The 20,676-nt window shown below is 39.3% G+C and overlaps 1 protein-coding gene across 1 annotated transcript in view; it reads right to left on the bottom strand.

Annotated features, from left to right (window-relative positions):
* Positions 1-20,676, bottom strand: part of COL6A6 (collagen type VI alpha 6 chain) — a 108,313-nt gene that overhangs the window by 62,369 nt on the left and 25,268 nt on the right. Inside the window, exons 10-19 of the mRNA XM_077750917.1 lie at positions 20,342-20,496; positions 18,214-18,306; positions 16,735-16,788; positions 14,915-14,986; positions 14,802-14,828; positions 14,213-14,257; positions 14,078-14,131; positions 12,770-12,832; positions 9,225-9,290; positions 7,950-8,003 (exon numbers count right to left, since the gene is read on the bottom strand). Of these exons, the coding sequence (XP_077607043.1) occupies positions 7,950-8,003; positions 9,225-9,290; positions 12,770-12,832; positions 14,078-14,131; positions 14,213-14,257; positions 14,802-14,828; positions 14,915-14,986; positions 16,735-16,788; positions 18,214-18,306; positions 20,342-20,496 (683 nt within the window). The remainder of the gene's footprint in view (positions 1-7,949; positions 8,004-9,224; positions 9,291-12,769; positions 12,833-14,077; positions 14,132-14,212; positions 14,258-14,801; positions 14,829-14,914; positions 14,987-16,734; positions 16,789-18,213; positions 18,307-20,341; positions 20,497-20,676) is intronic.

Here is a 20,676-nt window from a genome sequence, read left to right as displayed (position 1 = left end):
ATGCTTACCTGTTAAAAACTAAAGAATCATCCCAAGCATTCAAAAATTCTTAATTCAGTATGCAAATTAAATTAAAATAACAGCACTATTATTTTACTCAAGTGAATTTTTCCTAATACTCTCTTGTAGAAGGTCAGGATCTGGGTATATTTCAGATCGACATATTATAGATCTGGAAATCACACAGACATTTTATTATCTAATTTACGATCTCTCAGTAAAGTTATAGCAAGATTGACACCAAGATTTGCAAAATGCAGTAAATATCAGACATTTTCTAGATGGAAATTTGAGAGATTCAGATCGAAATTCTCTGTGAGGCCAGAATTGCAGACTTTAAATTCTTCCAATCATATTTCAGTTAGCTTCTATTGTTATCTAGGAAACAGACTGTGTATATCTGAAGTGGAGAAATGGAGACCTATTTCTTTAAAACTCTGGTGAGTCATGCTGAGAATCTAAATCCTCTCCATCAGAGGGAGGAAAAGAAATTCTTTCCACTCCTTTAGTACAGGAGTTCAGCTGATCTGGTTTAATTCACTTCAGTCTCATTCAGAAAAATATCAATGATCTACTACCCACAAAGCATATTGAATGGAATCATAGTAGCATAAAGACTTCATGGGCATGCGTACACGTACACACACACACACACACACACACACACACACACACATCCCTCAGGGGATGCTCATACTTTGGATTTGGGGGTGAAGAGATAAACATTACAATATTTACAAGGTATAGTATGGCAAATGCCATAAGAAAGGGGAAGATGGAAATATGGGTTTTGAAGAAAGCAGTTATATCCAGTTTGTAAAATTAGGAAAATATTCCTAGAAGGTTTTCTTTAAGTTTATTTATTTAAGTCATCTCTATACCAATGTGAGTCTTGAACTCACGACCCCAATATCCAAGAGTCACATACTCTACTAAGCCAGCCAGGTACCCTGGAAGATATTTTTGATACGAGTTTCACAGAATGTATAGGAGTTTCACAGGTAGAAGAAAATGAAAGAGGTCTTTCTAGTAAAGAGTATGTACTTTCTAAGTAATGAAGTAGAGGCAGGAAAATAGGAAATGTATTTTTTTAAAAATATTTTATTTATTTCTGAGAGAGAGAGAGACAGCATGAGCAGGGGAGGGTCAGAGAGAGAGGGAGACACAGAATCCGAAGCAGGCTCCAGGCTCCGAGCTAGCTGTCAGCACAGAGCCTGATGCCGGGCTCGAACCCACGAACTGTGAAATCATGACCCCAGCCGAAGTCGGACGCTCAACCGACTGAGCCACCCAGGTGCCCCGGAAATGTATTTGATAGCATTTCTATGACAAAGGTATTGAGAAGAGAGGGGAGTAGTAGGGTTGCTAAACTGAAGGGTTCCTACTCCATTAGCAGAAACCATTGGGGCTCTTAAAACAGGAAATGTACGTGGCCAGATTTGGGCTTTATTGCTAGCTCTGGGTGTGGTAGGCACAACTACACCAACATTCGGTCAAAATAAAGAGCATCCTATATATATGATTTAAGAGATATGAAACAGACCTTACATCGAAACATTTTTCTCCGGTCCATGGTCAGTGTTTGAAACAACATCAATAAGCATTTGGTGTCTGTGTCTTTAAAGTTTGACTTTGAAAGAGCTGGATTCAAATGAATCCTCTCAACACTGAGAACCTACTCCTTAGAGGCATTGGGGTGAGTAGTGGTAAGCAAAAATGACTTTTGGACCTAGGCAGGAGTTTATAAGCCTAACAGAAGAGAAAGATTTTAATCCACCATTCATGCACATAATGGAAACATCTCTAAAAGTAATCATCTAGCACTTTCATTAATGGCTCTTTGGGATTTAAACTTTACATGGAAGTCATGGGTTCGAGATACCTTGGGTAGGTGTGAGAGACTGAAAGAAAACAAGAAAATAGGGGAGATAGCTTCATAATTTTACTTTAAAATTTTTAATGTTTCATGGGGAAGATTAAATCCCAAAATGTCTTAATGGTTGGCCCATGGGCTTGCAGTTATCTGGCAACACATCCAGACAGCCTAACTTACCTGTGAAAGGAAATGTGAATGAGCACAGCAAGAAAGAAAATATCCCCAAAGACGTCCTAGAGTAAGAAGACCCAGACCAGGATGCTCAATCTTGTTGGCCCCCATAGTCTGGCTTTCTGGTGGTTTACCAGAGCCCATTTTCCCAGATAGGTATGGACTGGTTTGAGACACAATCCCCAGGGAAAAAAGCAGGACATTTTTAATGGTGAAACATCACATTAATACTGAATATTAATGGCAAACACTCACTCACCATGATGAGTGATTGCCTGGGGGCACTTCAAGCTGCCCCTACAGTAGTGCCAAGAGAGATGAAAAGGGCAAAGTGTAACTAACTAACAGCCTTCTAGATGGAGTAGGACTCAAGGCCTTGTTTTAGTTTGAGGCTACAGTTGCTTCTTATTATCCATGGCACAAGAATGTTCTCATTCTCAGTAAAGTTTGACTCAGAAACAGCCAATCTCCAATTCCTGTCTCCCTGCCCCTAGTGCTGTGGCTTTCTGGTCCTGATCCTACATCCCACCCCAACCCCAATCCAATCCATTACAGGCTGCTGGCAGCGCACCAATTACAGCTTATTATCCCTGCAGGTCTGTCCTCCTCTGTAAAAGAGGTTTCAACCTGCAACATGGGGATTTAGCAACACCTCGTTCTCTGGGAACGTTTGGCAATGTCTGGAGATGGTCTTCATTGTCACAAGTTGGGGGTACTACAGGCACCTAGTGGATAGAGGCCAGGGATAATACTAAACATTCTACAATGCACAATATAGCTTCCCACAACAAAGAATCATCAGGTCCAATGTCAAAAGTAGGTTGAGACACCATCTATAAAATCTATAACATGATTCTAGGTTCCTTGAGAGCAAGGATTATCTTATTTGATTTTGTAGCTCTAGTAGTTAGTGGAGTTGCTGGTACATTGTAGGTGTCCAAGAGATGTTTGTCACATGAATCAAGGCCAGATGCGGTCAACTGCTGTTATTTCCCTGCATGCCACACTCTACCACTGACCATCCTCCAATCACTTCTCAGTTCAGCAGAATCCTGTTGCACCGAGAAGTTCTCAATGCTTGTTCTCTACCCACGTTTTAGAGTTCTTCAGTCAGTGGTATAGATTTTTCTTCATTCTTAAAGGATATTGACTCTACTGTTATAAAAATGATACATGCTGATTTTTAAGTATTTAAATGCAGAAAAAAAACAGAATAAAAATTTAAGTCTTCCCAAATCCTCCATCTAGCAAGGACTATGTAATCATTACTAATGATTAGCATTTGGTAATCATGATTCCTTACATCTTTAAAAATTTTTTTTTAATGTTTATTAATTTTTGTGAGATAGAGAGAGACAGGCTGCAAGCATGGGAGGGGCAGAGAGAGGGAGACACAGAATCCAAAGCAGAATCCAGGCTCTGAGCTGTCAGCACAGAACCTGATACAGGGCTCAAACCCACGAACACGGAGATCATGCCCTGAGCCAAAGTCGGACACTTAACTGGTTGAGCCAGTTACTGGTTGTGCCCCTCCTTATATCTTTTTATGCATTTATAATAGATAGAGTTCTAAATAGCAGTACTTTTGATTAAAAAGAGATCATGGTATTTATGCTGTTCTAAAATTAAAATATTACATTTAATTTTACTTGAATTTAATAGAAGAACAAAATAAATGGGGGCTATACTGCCTGAAGTTTTGAAGTCTTTATCATGTTAATTACTTATATGTTCAAAGGCCAACTTGGGTGGGCATAAAAATCTTGAACCCCTGGATTTCCTTCTTAACTCTGTAGTTCTGAGTCTGGGTGGCTCAGTTAGGCATCCAACTTCAGCTCAGGTCATGATCTCACAGTCCATGGGTTCCTGACACTGCAGAGCCTGAAGCCTGCTTCAAATTCTGTGTCTTGCTCTCTCTCTGCCTCTCCCCCACTCATACTCTATCTCTCAAAAATGAATGTTTAAAAAAAAAAAAGAACTCTGTAGTTATTCTACTACTCTCCCTTTTGGCCCCAAATGTTGTGAAGAAGGCTGAAGACAGACTGAGTTTTCTATTTTCCTGCTTGGAAATTCTCCTGATTCTTTACATAAGAAGTTTGGCAGTTTTACTAGGATATAGCTCATTGTTAATGTTTTTGTATCCATTTTTTTTTCTGAGTCAGAGTATGCCTTTTCTACCTGCATATTTGAGCTTTTTTTTTTTTTTTACAAGAAGTTCTTTTTATTATACTTCTGAATAGTTTTTACATTCATCTGTTTAACTTAGTAATACAAATTGTCTTACTCTCCACTGCTGGCTCTCCACCTCTATCACAGCTTTTGTGGCTTCCTGATTACCATATGCCCAACTGTACTCATTCTTACTTATTCTAACTTGTTTGTTGCTTATAACTTATCTTATACTTTCATTGCTCCCCAAACACTACCAGTTTGCTTTCTTCACTTTCTATCATCTTGTCAGCTGTTTAGGCTCTTTTTTTAGAGTAATCGTACTGCCTTAGATTTTTTAAGACTTTAGAGAACTATTTGCCAGGGTTGTTCTACCTTTCCCTTGAATAGTTCCTCTTCTAATGAGGATTTGTTTGTCCTTTGCTCATGTAATTTTCCTCTTCTTTCTATGCATAGGTCTTTTTTTTTTTAATGTTTTATTTATTTCTAGGAGAGAGAGAGAGAGACAGCGTGAGCAGGGGAGGGTCAGAGAGAGAGGGAGTCACAGACTGAAACAGGCTCCAGGCTCTGAGCTGGCAGTCAGCACAGAGCCCGACGCGGGGCTCGAACCCACGAACTGCGAGATCATGACCTAAGCGAAAGTCGGACACTTAACCGACTAAGCCACCCAGGCGCCCCTCTATGCATAGGTCTTAATTAGTAGTCATTTTGTAATAAAGATTATTAATATTTCTGATGATTCATCACTTTTGAAAAGGGCCACCTATTTACTGAGTATGTGGTATAGCTGAACCTGGGTCTGTAGCTTTGATACAGATGTTGTATCAAACCCTTTCTCATCATGAAGTATTTTTCTTCCACCTCATGGCTACCCTTCCCTTCAAATATGGGCATTTAAGAGATCCATGGGACCCACATAAAACCCCTCAAATCGTAGTTTCTCTGTACTGTTATAGTCACTATTTCTTAGGTCTTTGTAGCCTCCATAGCCCAGATTGCTGGTTGTAGATATTAAAAATGAAATACGCTTTAGTTTCCCATGATTTCTGCCTCCTCTGCTACGCTGTTCTATGTATATTCCCTCATCGTCTCAAAACTCAGAAGCTACTTTTAGAGAGCTTGATCCCTGTTTAAGGTCTGAGGTCTGTGATCAGCTTTTCAAAGCCTCCCTTCATTAGGATCTAGATTGAAAAATAATTGGCCAATATTTGCCATCACATGTAGCTTGAAGTTGTGGTCATTCTTTCTTAATCTCCTTTTAACTTGTGTTGTTTTTAGTAACTTGCACAAAAAGGAACAGTATAAAAAACACCTTGACTTTGCCATCTTTAGTTGGAAGTCTCAATTTTACTACTGAATGGACACTTGCTAAATCTATAACTCAAGACGGGGCCATATTTCTCAGAAGCTATGCAGTTTAAATAATATATGGTGACTCTGTGTTAGCCTCTAGAGAGACTATAGCCTCTATAAAACAATAAAAGTACATCTCCAATGCCAGGGAATCTTGGATGATATTCTTTAAGTTCAAAATATTTTCCCAGGGTATGTAAGCCGGCTACACCCTTTTAGAAAGGGAAATGGATAGCAATTGTATTTCTTTATCTGTAGGTGCATTAACACAGCAGTAGCAAAGTGTTTTCCCAGCAACCAAATTCTGCACTTTTTTTTTTATTTTTAATTTTTTTTTTTTTTCATAGGAGAGAGAAAGACAGCGTGAGCAGGGGAGGGTCAGAGAGAGAGGGAGTCACAGACTGAAACAGGCTCCAGGCTCTGAGCTGGCAGTCAGCACAGAGCCCGACGCGGGGCTCGAACCCACGAACCGCGAGATAATGACCTAAGCGAAAGTCGGACGCTTAACCGACTAAGCCACCCAGGCGCCCCCAAATTCTGCACATTTTAAATGTAACTTCTGTTTTCATTTCCATTTTCTCTGCCTGGTAAAGAAGAAGAGAGTGTTTCAAGCTACAAAAATATTTTTTTTGATCAAGTATAATAGCTGATTCTATGAACTTCTGCTCAAAAAAAAAATACAATGCATAAAAAGTGCAATATATCAAACCCGTTTTTATTTGTGTTCGATAAATAGCACAAATAATTGAGAAGGGAGGTGGAGGGAGTTGGAGAAAGCTAGATAACTAAGAATGGAAAGAAAATGCTGCAAATGAAGAAAAGACAAGTCTAATTTAGAACCCAGTGCAGGCACTTAGGTGTATTTTATCGAAGTATCTATTATTGGATAAAAATTTTCATTTATAATTTCTGTGCCCTTCCAAGAAGTCAGGAACAGAATCTTTTTTAAAAAGTACTCACTGAAAAAATACAACAAAACAAAATAAATAAAAAAGACCCCAAAATGTTGCATAAGCAATTTCATTCCTAGTATGTATACAATATGGAAATTCCTAAAAAATTAAACATAGAGCTACTTTATGATTCAGCAATTCCACTTCTGGGTATATATCCAAAGGAAATGAAAACACTAACTAAAAAAGATATCTGCATCCCTGTGTTCACTGCATTACTTACAATAGCCAAGGCATGGAAGCAACCTAAGTGTCCACTGATGGATAGAGAAAAAGTGGCATGTATACAAAATGGAATCTTTTATTCAACAAAAAAAGATCTTGCCATATATGACAATATGGATGGACCCTATAGGCATTATACTTCATTATAGATGAAATAAGTTAGAGAAGGACAAACGCTATATGGTCCTGCTTATATGTGGAATCTTAAAAAAGCAAAAAAAAAAAAAAAAATCCCAAATCTTAACTCTTAGACACAGAGAACAGATTGGTAGTTGCCAGAAATAAGGTGTGGTGGGTGAATGAAATGGGTAAAGTGGGTCAAAAGGTACAAACTTCCAGTTAGAAAATAAATAAGTCATAGAGATATAATGTACAGCACAGGGATTGTAGTTAATAGTACTGTATTGTATATTTGAAAGCTGTTAAGAGAGTAGATCTTAAAACTCTTCAGTACAAGGAAAAATTTGTAACATGTGGTGATAAATGTTAACCAGACTTAAGGTGGTGATTATTTCATAACCACATATACATATCAAATCATGTTATACATGGGAAGCTAATATGGTATATATTGGCTATATCTCAATTAATACTCTAGATGCATATATATACACACATGTATACATATATATATACACACACATATATATGTTTTAAAATTGAGCACAAATAAAAACCAGTTTAGTATACTGTATTTATTATGCATTGTATTTTCTAAGAAGTTCACAGAGCTATTTTACTCCACCAAGGAAATGTTTTTGTGTCTTGGAACACACATCTTTACAAGGCACAGAATATGGAAGTAAAGACAGAGGACTCACGCCAGGACTCAGTCTCCTAAGTAGTCATAAAATTCAGCAGAGGAATAGTTTTGGACTTAAAATGACATCACTGGCAACCTCAGCTAGCTGAGTGGGGAGGCCAAACTTTCACCACCCTTCCCCTAGCGGGCTGCTTTTTTCTTCTCTTTGCCTCAGCTTTTTCTCCTGATTGGTAATTTTCCCTGCTGCCAGCACCTTCCTGCCTCAGCTTCAGGGGCTTTCCACAAGCTCTCTGCAAGCTCTCTTCTCAGAGGTTTCCCAGGTTTCCCGACAGTAGTGAGCCCCAGAGGAACCATCCCACCCACTCCCCACCATCAGCCATTTTTATCACAATATAGGCTACCGGAGCAGGTGGGTCTCCTGGTCTAGAAGGGCTCTTACTGTCTTTCTTCTGGAGCCTGGTGTTCCGGGGGGGCCTGGCCAGCCTCTTCTACCCTGTCAAATGAATAGACAGATGGGTTACAAGAATTACACAGCACTGACACATTTCCTCTTCAACATCAGCTTGTGCTCCACGGAGGGTGGATAGGTACCACACCAACTAGAGAGTTACCCTCCTTTTGGAGGGCGCCATATGACTCCACTGGTTATAAACTGTAGGTCTATGTGGGTCATGAGGAACTGTGGGACATAATGCTAACGCATGGCTTCATCTGTTCATCACTGCCGTCTAACTTGTATTTGGGGTAGAAGTTATAGAGTATGTAAGTCAAACTACCCCCACTGGGTTGCCACAGACTGGCTAATTGAAGCATGCCCACGTGTTACGCTGGTTTGGATTTCTCCCTTTGGACTTCATGTTCTGTTCGGTTAACTTGTTTAGATTAACACTTTAAGTGAATAAAATCTCACAATACTCCTAACTCTTCCTGAAAGAGAAAATGAAGGAAAAATTGTGAGTTTATAAGGAGAGGTGTGAGAGACTTACATTTATCACTTAGTAAAAATGGCAGATAGCCTTTACTGGTTTATAATGTGGCAGGTTACATCGTAAGTAGACTGTTTGTCCCATTTTGTAGGTGAGAAAATTGAGGTTTACAGAAAGTAGCCCAAGGCCACATAGCTGGTAGGGCACAGAGTACTGAACCAGGACTTGGGCCTGTCCCCAAAGTAAAGTTCTTTCCACCTATCAGACCTCTCCTCACAAGTGAAGTTATCAAGGGAACTTCCTCATCGAGAAGATCCAGAGAAACACACTTCCCATATAATTATTTTTTAAAAGTCTGAAAAACAAGATGATCTAATTGTGATTTCTGAGCTTCCAGGAGATTAATCCCAAGAGACTTGCCTTGAGAGTATGGGCTATATAGATCTACTAGCTCTTTTTCTTTTTATCAGGTACTATGAATAATAGGATATCTTCTTAGAGTGTGTGACTTCTGGATCCCAGGAAGGCCAACAGCTCATTGGCTAGTTCCATCAGCTAGCCATGCATCTTAAGTTAGAGCTTAGCCATTTGCATTCATAAATGAAGACCTCAAAGGGAGGGCTTGGTGAAGCAAATCATCCCAAATTCTGAAGAACAAGAGTGTGTTTCTTGAGTCCTCAAGTAGCAGATAAGGAGGAGGAAAAGATATTTCTGCTCCTAAAATATGTTTTACTGTATCAAGTATGTCACATCATTACAAGTTCACTCTCAAATGCCCATGTCATTACTTGTCTTCCACGTTCTCCTTTCAAGCCCTTAGGTCCTTCTATGGTATTGTCAAATCCAGGAACTCCCTAAAAAACAGAAAATAGAAAAGTTTTGAACATTTCTCCTTAAAAATGTAATCGTGTATAACATAGTTACTCACTCCCCACCACCCCCCAAAAAAACTGACAAGTCCAATCCATTTGAAAGCATAAACAGGAAAACATCATAAATGGTTTACACATGATTTCTTTTCCTCCTGTGCTCTGCATTATCAGAAGAGAGTGGGGACCTAAGGTGAGTGTGTAGGGGGAAAGCAGGAGCTCATCATAGAAGGTATAGCCAAGGGAGACAAGGGTGAAATGACTTGTGTTCATGACAATTCTCATTCTGGGTCTGGAGGTACCCCTTCTTGCTACTGCCCTCCTTTTTCTTCTTTTGTTCTTCTTTCCTGCGGCTTATGTAAGTCTATACTTGAGGGTTCGTAAATTTTTACTTTCCCTACTTTTGGGAGAAGGCAGGCTTTGTAATGGCTTCTCCCACAAGAACATAAGTACCCTGAGGAACACTGAGGACTGTATCTGCCACACATTGCCTCTTTCTCCTCTTGGATGCCTGGTAAGCCTTCTAGCCCCATATGATCAATCCTACTTTTCTCGTTTTTAGAAAATTCTGGAATCTTGAATTTTCCCCAATATTCATACAGACATTCCAGCAGGAGCTCAGTGAAAACAGGCAGGTGTTGTGGGATATTATCCTTAGTAGGCCAAACTGAAAGCTTTCTATCTTGGGCAGTTAGGACCACCAATAGAGCAGTATCACCATGATGCGGGGACAATCAATTGAGTCAGTCGATTCAGTCAGTAAATGGAGAGGGAACAAGAATTATCCAGTCCTGCTGAGCGCCAGCTGCTGGGCTGTTTGGCTGATAGCAGCCCAGATTACCTTCATCAATCAATAAGTAATTTGAGATCACCAACAAGGAGGGGTCATTGCTCCAGATACTCAGAAAGATTTTAAACAAATAGTTTATACACTTACAGATTTTATAGGCTAAGAGAGTGAAAAAGAGGAGTTTAGAATTTACTTTATAACTAAGATTACCAGAATTTATGTGAAAAATTGCTTCTCTTCACCACATACCAAAGCCAAAGATTATATTCTACATTTTCTGTTTTTTTCTTTTTTACAAATAGTTTATTGTCAAGTTGGTTTCCATATAACACCCAGTGCTCATCCCCTCAAGTGCCCCCTCTGTTTTATTTTTAAGTCTAAATATTTGTCTGTAAAGTTCTCCAAGCAGAGTATAACTTAATTACAATATTAGAGAATTGTATTTTGGTGAAAATAGGAAAAGGAAGGTGACATAAAGTCCAAAATTTTATCCCACTGCATGGAAAACAACTTATTGTGATCCAACTCCAAACTTTTTAATTGACGAGATGACATTTAAAAAGTCATACACTAGTACATTCCTAGTTTGCATGTGGACCCATTGTTTGGTCAGTCTGAATATGATCTGTTCAGTCTTTCCGTCTCTTCCTATGCAACTGGACAAAAAGCACCATCTAATACAAATTTATGATATAACATAAATAATGATATGTTTTAGAATGATGAACCTCACTAAACTGTAGTTCAAATGATCTAGTTCAGTTTTCTCCCCAACATCACATGAGATTACAGGAGATTTCTTAAAATGGGAAATTCCCAACAGCCAAACTAGCTTTCATTTGATCAGAAGTTCTGACTGGATAAGCACAGATTTTAAGGAATTTGTGCCATTTGTATGCATTCTACGAATAATCTGATCATATGTGGATTCTATATATCCAATCTTGCTCTCCCAAATTTTCCTGAAATAGTAACCCCCAAAAGAGGGTGCAAAGGCTCAGAGAGTGGTCTTCAATTTGAAATTCCCAAGTGGCTAGGAAGAATTGCCATGCATTAAAAACTATCTAAAATTACTATAGTGGCAAACAGCATATCAGAGAAGTTCTAGAGGGTTGAATTTTCAGCCATCTCTAAGTCACTAAACATTAAAAAAAAAAAAACTTTGACATTATTCAGATTCTTTAGAAAGTCTTAGTAATCAAACAGACAATTTAGCCATTGGGGGGGTTCTGATCAAAGTGAATGGCAATTTTATAGCAATATCCCAAGTAAATTTTTGGCCATTATATATAGATGACTGAAAGGTCTTTGCATTTCAACTAGTATTTCTTATTATTTTTATTTATGTATAGTTTTTTTATTTTTAATTACATACTCTGAAGCGGTTTCAAAACTCTCAAGGTTATCAAACCATTATCAGAAGATATCACTTAATAAACAACGTTGTCTTCATGTGTAAACTCCTCCACTTTTTGAATAGTTATCCTCAATGTATAGCATTTATATTTCTCAATATATATCACTAAATTATTTCTCTGATCAATCCATGGTCTTTAATAATTCCTCCCCTAGTATACAAAGTCCTGTGGGATTGCCCCACATCCTTACCAGCACTTGCTGTCATCAGTTTTTTAAAAGTTTAGCCTTTCTGATGCATGTGTAATATGCATGCTATGGTACATTGCTGGTGAGAGTGTGAATTAGTATGAAGTTTTTTGAAAACTGGCTTAAAAGGCTGAAGCTTATTACAGGTGCATTCATTCATCGAGCTGTGCACTTATAATTTGTGTACTTTTCTGATGTTATAGCTCAAAACTAAGTTCTAGAGATCCAATGCCCCACATAGTGATGACAGACACCAACATTGTATCATATGCTTCAAAATTGCTAAGAGACTAGATCTTAAAAGTTCTCATCACAAAAGAAGAAATGATAATTATTTGACATGATACCCTACGGTGGTAATCATATTGCAATATATAAATATATCAAATCAATACCTTATGATACCTTAAATTTACACAAAGTTCTATGCCAATTATATCTCAATAAAAGGGTTTAATAAAAATTTAAAAACAAACCTAAATCCTAATTCATTAAGGCTTTGGAGACTTACTTATGTGTGGGTGGGGGGATGAAAATCCTATAGTACTGACATTCCCCCAGACTTGGCATATCCCCTACATTGGCGTGGGTCCGGCCGGTTCAGCTGGGTTGATTCCAAGAGAGCAGGTACCTTTGGGTCATAAGTTTAGCCAAATACAGTCTTAGCTGCCTTGGATTCAAGAAAATTAAGCTCATATTCTCACTTGAGAGAGACTCTTGAAGAATGGAAGAAGAGAGATGACTTTATTTCTTCCATCCTAACCATATTGTGAGATACTCAGAAGAAAAGAACTGGAATTCTCCGATGGCTCTGAAGCACAAAAACAATTCTGAATATGCATTCTCAAAAAAATACATGCACAGATGATGGTCAGGGCCTTCTCACTGTCCACGTTCATCCCACATACAGCACACAGGAACTGCTTTTGAGTTCTACAACAGTTGTACTTGCAATGATTTAAACTCAAGATTGTTATTGTAGTATCTTAAAGTGGGTCTGTCTCCTTATCAGAAGCTGATGGGAACTAAGCCCTGTTTAGCTCACAGCCCATGCAGCCCCCGCACTTACAGGGTCTCCTCGCTGGCCCTTTGCACCTCGGTCACCAGAAACCCCTCGCTTTCCCGGGCTTCCCTAAAGGCAATACAAATCAGAAGAAGAGTAAGACAGGACTTTTTAATAACATTAGTAAAAACAAAGAGCTTCTCCTGTCCCTGATTTGAATAACTAAATATTTTTCTACTAAAGTTATTTCTAAACTGGACAGAGAGACAACCCCATAATAGTTTCAGGCATCATATAAATAATTTAAGAGTGACCTCAAGGGGCACCTGGGTGTCTCAGTTGGTTAAGCGTCCAACTTTAGCCCAGGTCACGATCTCACAGTTTGAGTTCGAGCCCTGAATCGGGCTCCGTGCCAACAGCTCAGAGCCTGGAGCCTGCTTCAGATCTGTCTCTCCCCCTCTCTCTCTGCCCCTCCCCAGTTCACACTATGTGTCTGTCTCTCTCTTTCAAAAATAAATAAGTGTTTAAAAAAATAAAACTCTTGTTTAAAAAAAATTACAAGAGTGACCTCAATTATTTACCACAGTAATGAAGTCTGTGTTCCAGGCACATTTGTTGTCTTCTTTAGTTTTTACAGCTACTTTTGAACGAGGTATTGTTTATATCTTTCTTTTAATGAAATGGCTGAGATTTAGAGAGATTATCAATTTTCCCCAAAGTGGTTATATCAGCTAGAAACTGGGTTCCTGACTCAGCTACTCATACCCTAATGCCAGATAAAGTAGATGATGGAAGTACGGCAGCTGTTGGTGTCTGTTTTAGATGGAAAGGAGTGGCACACACTTTCAATGTGCTCCGCACCGCAGATCCTTGTCAACACCCTGTTACCATTCTTAGTGTGGTAGCTGTTTTCCATTAATGGTGCCAATTTGTCACTCCTGTCTGTATCTATGCCCCTTTGCCATGTAACTCTCTAATGCTTTCCAACTGTGGTGCGGCAAGAATCCCTACTCCTGGGTTTGGCCATGACTTAATCTGAGTTCCAAGTCTAGGCCTCAAGAAAACTTGTGTATTTCCCCTTGCTCCCTTGTGTGCCTTCCATGGACACAGAAAGGTTATGGCCAACATAGCCAGGCAGTGCTATCTGGTCCCAGGAGAAGGATCACAGACATGAGGAACAAAGCCAGCCCACAACACACGAAACAAAGGCAGCCACATGCATGTACTGTTGCATGCAACTGACATTTTGTAATTGTCACAAAGGACTTTTGTGGCACTAGCTGAATGATACATTTAGGGTAGCTGTCCTACTCTGTTAGTCACACCTTCAATTGCCAGGACAGTTTTCAGGTGGTCTTTTTATTAAATCCCTACCTGGGATCCTTCATCACCCTTTTCTCCTTTTTCTCCAGGAGGACCACTTTCGCCCTACAACAGAGGGATAAACTCAGGTTTTCTTAATGAGAAATAGCTCAGAGGGGTCTTCATGGGATAAAGAGGAGGCTCTACCTGTTCTCCATTCAATCCACCAATTCCACTTTCTCCAACTTCTCCCTGAAAAGTAGGATGTGATCAGAATAGAGTATATTTCATTATGTGGAAACAAGTCAGACACCAAACAAAAGTCTAGTTTTGTCTTTCATATACAGCGTGGTCCTGGGCAATAACAAAGATTACTGAGTAGTATAAACTGTGAACAGGGGCACCTGGGTGGCTCAGTTGGTTGAGCATCCAACTCTTGATAATAGCTCAGGTCATAATCTCACGTTCGTGGGCTCGAGCCCCAGGGTGGGCTCCATGCTGAGCAGGGAGTCTGCTTGGAATTCTCTCTCCCTTCCTCTCTGCACCTTCCCCACTTGTATATGAACACTCTCTAAATAAATAAATAAGCAATCAAACTTTAAATTTTTTTTTAAAAAAGAAAGGAACTGAACAAATAAGACACATTGCTTGTATTAAAAGATGGGAATAGACACAATCAAATGGCTGGCAGTAAGAAAGGAAGATCATTTGTATGATCTACTGGTCAGTAGTCTCAAAAATAAAAATATTTCTAGATACCAGATGGGCAGATAAATGGATGTGTTGGGCACCGTACCTCCTGTCCATTTAGTCCCCTGTTTCCCTGAAAACAGAAAGGACAGTGGTGGTTAGTGGAGGAGAATGGAATTAATGCTGGGAAGACTTCACAATGTCCTATGCAACCCTTACCTTTGGACCTTTGGCACCATAGCATCCTTTAGTACCTTGCTCCCCTACTGGTCCACTGGCTCCTCTTTCTCCCTGAGAAAGAGCACATATCTAGATAAGCTTTTTCTATTGTAGTCTGGATTCTGTCTTAGATATTTTACAAGTTTTGTGTTGGAAAAAAAAGTATAACTGTTCATGGTTTACAGTCCAGAATTCATGCTTATTAAAGCTGAGAATGTAAGAAAATCAGAACTACTCAGATGACATCCCTTTGCTTTGGATCCCACCTGAATACTGCCCTGGGTGGGGTGGTATCTAAATAAAACAGACATACAAACAACCGGCAGCTAAAATGTATTCTCAAAATTTCAGGCGATAGTCCAGGAACAGATGATGAAGAATCAGTGAGGCACCAGAGAGAGATGCGTTGGGTATGATGTAAGCAAGATCCAAGCATGATTTCTAGTCCAAAATCCATCTCTTACTTTTTCTTTCTTTAATCAAATATGATTCCTGCAATGCTGGTCTTGGTAACCCTACTCATCTGTGAGGTCTTGTGATGTGGAAACGAGGTTTCCTCGCAGACGAAAGTCCTCTGCTTTTCTCTCCCCAGGTCACTAAATTCCATACATTTAACATGCTTAACATATCCACTCATCCTGCCCCCCAAACTAAGAATAGTACTCCTTTGTCTTGCACCTACTACTGCAAGACTTCTACCTGTAACCCTTACCTTGTTAGCCTCTACACCATTGCCTGAGTATGCTTTCTAAAGCCATGCCCCACCATTTTTACTCCTGTGCTTAATATCATTCAATGACTGTTCATCAACTGGAAGATACCATCCAGATCTTCTGCAGGATATTCGAGGTTCCCAAAAATCTGGGTCCTGCTTGCCACCTAACATCCTCTCACTGTGTCTTGGGTTCCAGCCATGTGCTGTTCTACACACATTTGATTCTCTGACTCAGTTCTGACGTGATCCTTGAACACATTGTTGTCTCTCTAGTAACATCTTCTTCCCCACACACTTTGCCTGAAGAAACATCTACTTGTCCTTCAGAAGTCTCCCTAAGCATTACCTCTAGCAGCCTTCCTCTCCCGAGACTCAACTGTTACCAAGGCTGTTAAGTATTTGTTCTGCCATGCTTTGTCACAATGCACCTCATTATACCTTTAATATAGTCTTTGTGTATAACAACTGGAAACACGATTGTCTCATTTGTCTTTCCACAGTCTGAAGTTACCTGAGATAGGAATTATATTTTTTCTTTTATTTATTTGTATTTATTTCTAGGGTCTAGCACTGTGCCTGAAGCATGGTAGAATGCCTTTGTATATATTTGTTAAATGAATACATGAAGGGATAAGTTCATTTATGAGTGAGGTCTTTGATAAATAATGTGACAAATGGTAAGATGCTCAACACATAATTGTTAAATGAATGAATGGATAGAAGGAAGGAAGAAAGTGATGGTTAGATGGATGGATGCAAGAAAGAGTGGAGGTCCTTGATAAACAATGTGGGGAGTTCGTTTACCTGTGCAAAATGGATCAGGAAGAGGGAAATGGCAGTGATTTGAGTCCCCTGGTGAAGAAAATAACTTTCGCACTGAGTTCATTGTGCAGCATTGGCGAACAGTCAAAGAGGAGACAGTCGGTTAATCAACCATTATTGACCATCAGAAGCAAAGCCCGATGAGGATTAGGAAAGACCTCAGACTTTGTACATGAATTCTTAGACTCTGACTTTTCCTTTTTCCCTCTGAATTAACACAAATGATTTCCTATTGTAGATATGTTCTCAGGAATAAATAGAGGCGAGAAAAACCTCAACTTACAGCAATGCCTTCCTCTCCCAAGTAGCCCTCACTGCCTTTAAAACCTGGGGATCCCTGGAATAAGGAAAGGAAGAACGCATTAGCATTCCACAGGCCAAACACCAGAGGTAATCAAGCAAAAATATTTAACTTTAGTTTCACCTTATGTTGAGCTGTAGGAATTTGGGGGAAAAAAAAAACAGTCCTCTCTCCACAACCTAGGCTGTACTTATGCACATAAAAATAAGTGTAGTTTTGGGGTGCCTGGGTGGCTCAGTAAGTTAAGTGACCAACTCTTGCTTTTGGCTCAAGTCATGATCTCATGGTTCATGATATTGAACTGTCAGCGCAGAGCCTGCTTGGTAGCCTCTCTCTTCCTCTCTCTGCTTCTCCCCAGCTTATGCACACTCTCTCTCAAAATAAATTTAAAAAAAATGTTTTTAAATGTAGTTTTGAAACAACTATGCAGATAATTCAAGTGTGTGTGCACTTGTGGATTATAATATTGTCCATAACTCTCTCTGGGGTATATATAGTGCTGGAATTTTTTTTCTCAAACGTTCAAGTGCGCACAGCTATATTTGCTCTTGACAGACTAGAATTATCCTCTTTTCATTAAAAAAAATCCTTTTTTAGGGTTTATGCTACACATTGAAAAGTAGACCACGCACATTTGTTTTCATTCTTTCTGAGCCTTGCTTTAAAAAAATCTGCCATTCTCCTTACATGAAGTTGAAGCATTCAGGAAATAGTCTGAAAACTTTATTCAGAGACACAAACATGTTGATTTGGGAGTTATGGTGCCATCTATAAATTGTTCACAAATCAAACACACATGTTAAGGAGTACTGAACTCATTATTAAACACATCCATAGTATGTTTGTTTGTACGTGTTTTAACATTTCCTAAATCCCAAATCATATTTTTTATGAACACATACATCTTTTTTAGTTAGGAAATATATGAATCTATTGTTGGTTACTGTTTTATAATTGGCACGTTTATGTATACATCTGTGACATTTTTGGCCTGGTTAAAGCTGACTGAAACATCGCCACATCTCTGGCTAGGCTAGGGTGCTCTGACCTAATTTTGTTTTCAGCAGACTATCCCAAATATTCCCCACTTCATTTATAGGACCTCTAGTCATTAAAATGGAAATTGAAATGGTGCTGATATTCAGGAGGTTTTCATTAGTCAACTCAGATCACAGTTGATTTCTCTCTGTGTCATTGTCATCACTGCTGAACACTGGAAAATCAAGAATCATGGCAGTCATTCCTCCTGACATTTGCATAGAAAGTTTTTTAGAAGACTCCAATTTAGTCATGGCTTTTCCTTGGCATTCTATGTAATTTCACATAGAATATGAGGACTGTCATAAATGGTTACTTCACAGGCCTTATCTGATAACATCATCCTTCGTTTCTGCCTAAATCCAAGTTTTTCAGACATACAGCATTCAAATCAAGTGCACCGTAAATCTTAACTGAAATCACCTTTTTGCCTGGTGGTCCAGGATCTCCCATTGTGCCATCCCCTCCAATGCACTTGCAGAATAAACAGCAGCATGTCCTCTCAGCAACATTAACCTTGGTGGAAGGTAAGGAGTACATTACATTTGAGGCACCGCTTCCCAATCACACATACCAGCTCAGCAGTTCATTCAGGCTTCTACCACAATTTCAGAAGCCCAGTTGCCATTAAAGAGACCGTGCTCCAGAGAGTGAAGGAGACATTCTTTAGATGCTATCCTTCCTTCTGTGGGCTGCATTTTCTACCACATGAGGACTTCAGAATCAGATCAAAGTGGTTTTTGTGCTCTCAAAATGCTATTAGTTTAGCCATGGCCAACTCACTGCACACTAATGTCCTGTTCCCACCCCATCCCAGAATTGACCATATGGTGTTGATTACTTTACATCATTTTGCCCCCAATATTTTGTTCAACGAAATGAATGCTGCTTGCTCCTTTTCCTGTTGTGTGACATCTTTGCATGTTAGAGGATTTAGACAGTGTCCAGTGTCCTATTGCTTGGAATGGAGTCCAATGGTAAACATTTTCAGAAAAGTCTCTGTGTGACAGGATTTCTAAAACACCAATCACACATTCAACATTTCCACAACACTTGCTGTAAAGGATGGGGACGTGAGGAAAAGATTCCTCTTTATATTTTAACCAGGCTGAAAAAAACATTACAGATTTTAAAATGTCAGGAAATTTTATCCTGAACATTGTCATCCTCCGAAAAATTGGCATATTTCACTGCATTTTTATAATTAACCCATAACATTAATTTTTAGGAAAATTCAGTTTGCAGTAAACACTATGCTTGGCCTTAGTGGGGTTGAATCAGTCTTTGTGTTGAGAAGTTTCCCATCAAAATTCTAGTGTGATGAAAAATAAAAAGTTTTGTTAGAACCATTTAGCAATTGTGCTTCTGTAGTTATTATTATATAATGCTCCTTTTCAGCTATTAGAAAAAAAATTTCTCTACAGGGGTCTGGGTGGCTCATCTGGTTAAGTGCTGACTCTTGATTTCAGCTCAGGTCACGATCTCATGGTTGTGGGACCAAGCCCCATGTTGGGCTCCATGACGCCAGTACAGAGCACGGGGTGGGGAGGGGGCAGAGGGAGAGACACAAAGAATCCCAAGCATGTTCCACATTTAGTTGCAGAGCTCAAGGCGGGGCCAATCCCATGACCCTGGGATCATGACGTGAGCCGAAATCAAGACTCAGATGCTCAACCAACTGAGCCACCCAGGTGCCCCTCTGTGTTCCTGAAATGAGTATTTTTACTTAATTTCTACACTGAACAAACTGTGTTTAAACACCTTTTTGTATGCAAATTCTATAGGTGGGAAACAGCAGGAGCTAGCATGTTATTGGAAAGTGTCTTGATGTGATCATAGATTTTATAGATCATCAGTGAATCAAATTATTAGCCTATCATTAAGATGAAAGTGGTGCCATGTAACTTGGTAACTTCCCTCTAGTTTGAGTTCGTGTACATTTCTGAAAGGAGCATGACTGGAATGCACCTCACATCGACGTTAGATTCTAAAAGAAAGTTCACAAGGCAAACATCTCAGTGAAGACGCTGAAAAAGATCACACAAACAGGACAACATAGAAGGGCCCATCATCAGATCATTTGTTCCTCCTCCAACATTGAAGCCGGTTGCTTTCTTTGGTTGAAGTCCAAGTGCAATGGATTCTCCTTTACAAGTCATGTTGCAGGGAAAATACACATCTTAAACACTAGACATACTCACTGTGGTAAGCTGGGACACTTAGGATCCACACGGGATGTGAACACTGGCTGGCTGAGGGAGCAGAGGATTCACCCTCTCACCTCAGATTTCCTCTGGCACTTTTGTTCAATGACAGTAATTCGGGCAGGACTGTAAGTGCTATTCAGTTTCTTTTCCCTTCTTTTTTTGCTGTATTAATTAAACTTGCTTTGACAGATCTCTATCATTTTTTTCAAAACGCCCTCTTATTTAGGTTGTTCACTATTTCAGAATAGCTTTTTTCACTCTCAAGTGAAATTCAGAAGCATAAATATTCAATCTATATACAAAACAGAAAATTTAAACTCACCAGCCTTTTCTGAATAACTTACCAGTTGCTTTGACAGTCGGCTCCCAAGGTCCCTCATTCCAATAGTGAGCTGGGTCCTATACTCGAACCCTTTCCCGAATTCAATGTAGAGAAGATCGGCTAGGTCACTTGTGTCACTGGCTCCGTCCAGAGCAACAGTTATGAGTGCATTCAGGCCTATTCAACACAGTTTACTCCAGGTGAGGTGGGTTTGGTTATTTTAATCTTTTTGCATAAGTACCTAAATTGTTATATTAGGAAAACAGTTGCAAGAGGAACACTCATTTTATTGTCAACTTCCCCCAACCACACAATGTAAAACTGACAAGTGACCAGACTATAATCAGAACAAAAGGA

The sequence above is a fragment of the Crocuta crocuta genome, unplaced genomic scaffold, assembly GCF_008692635.1.
Source record: "Crocuta crocuta isolate KB4526 unplaced genomic scaffold, BGI_CrCroc_1.0 scaffold279, whole genome shotgun sequence".
NCBI lineage: Eukaryota > Metazoa > Chordata > Mammalia > Carnivora > Hyaenidae > Crocuta > Crocuta crocuta.
The sequence above is the reverse complement of the archived record's forward strand: the minus strand, read 5'-3'. Positions and strand labels throughout refer to the sequence as shown.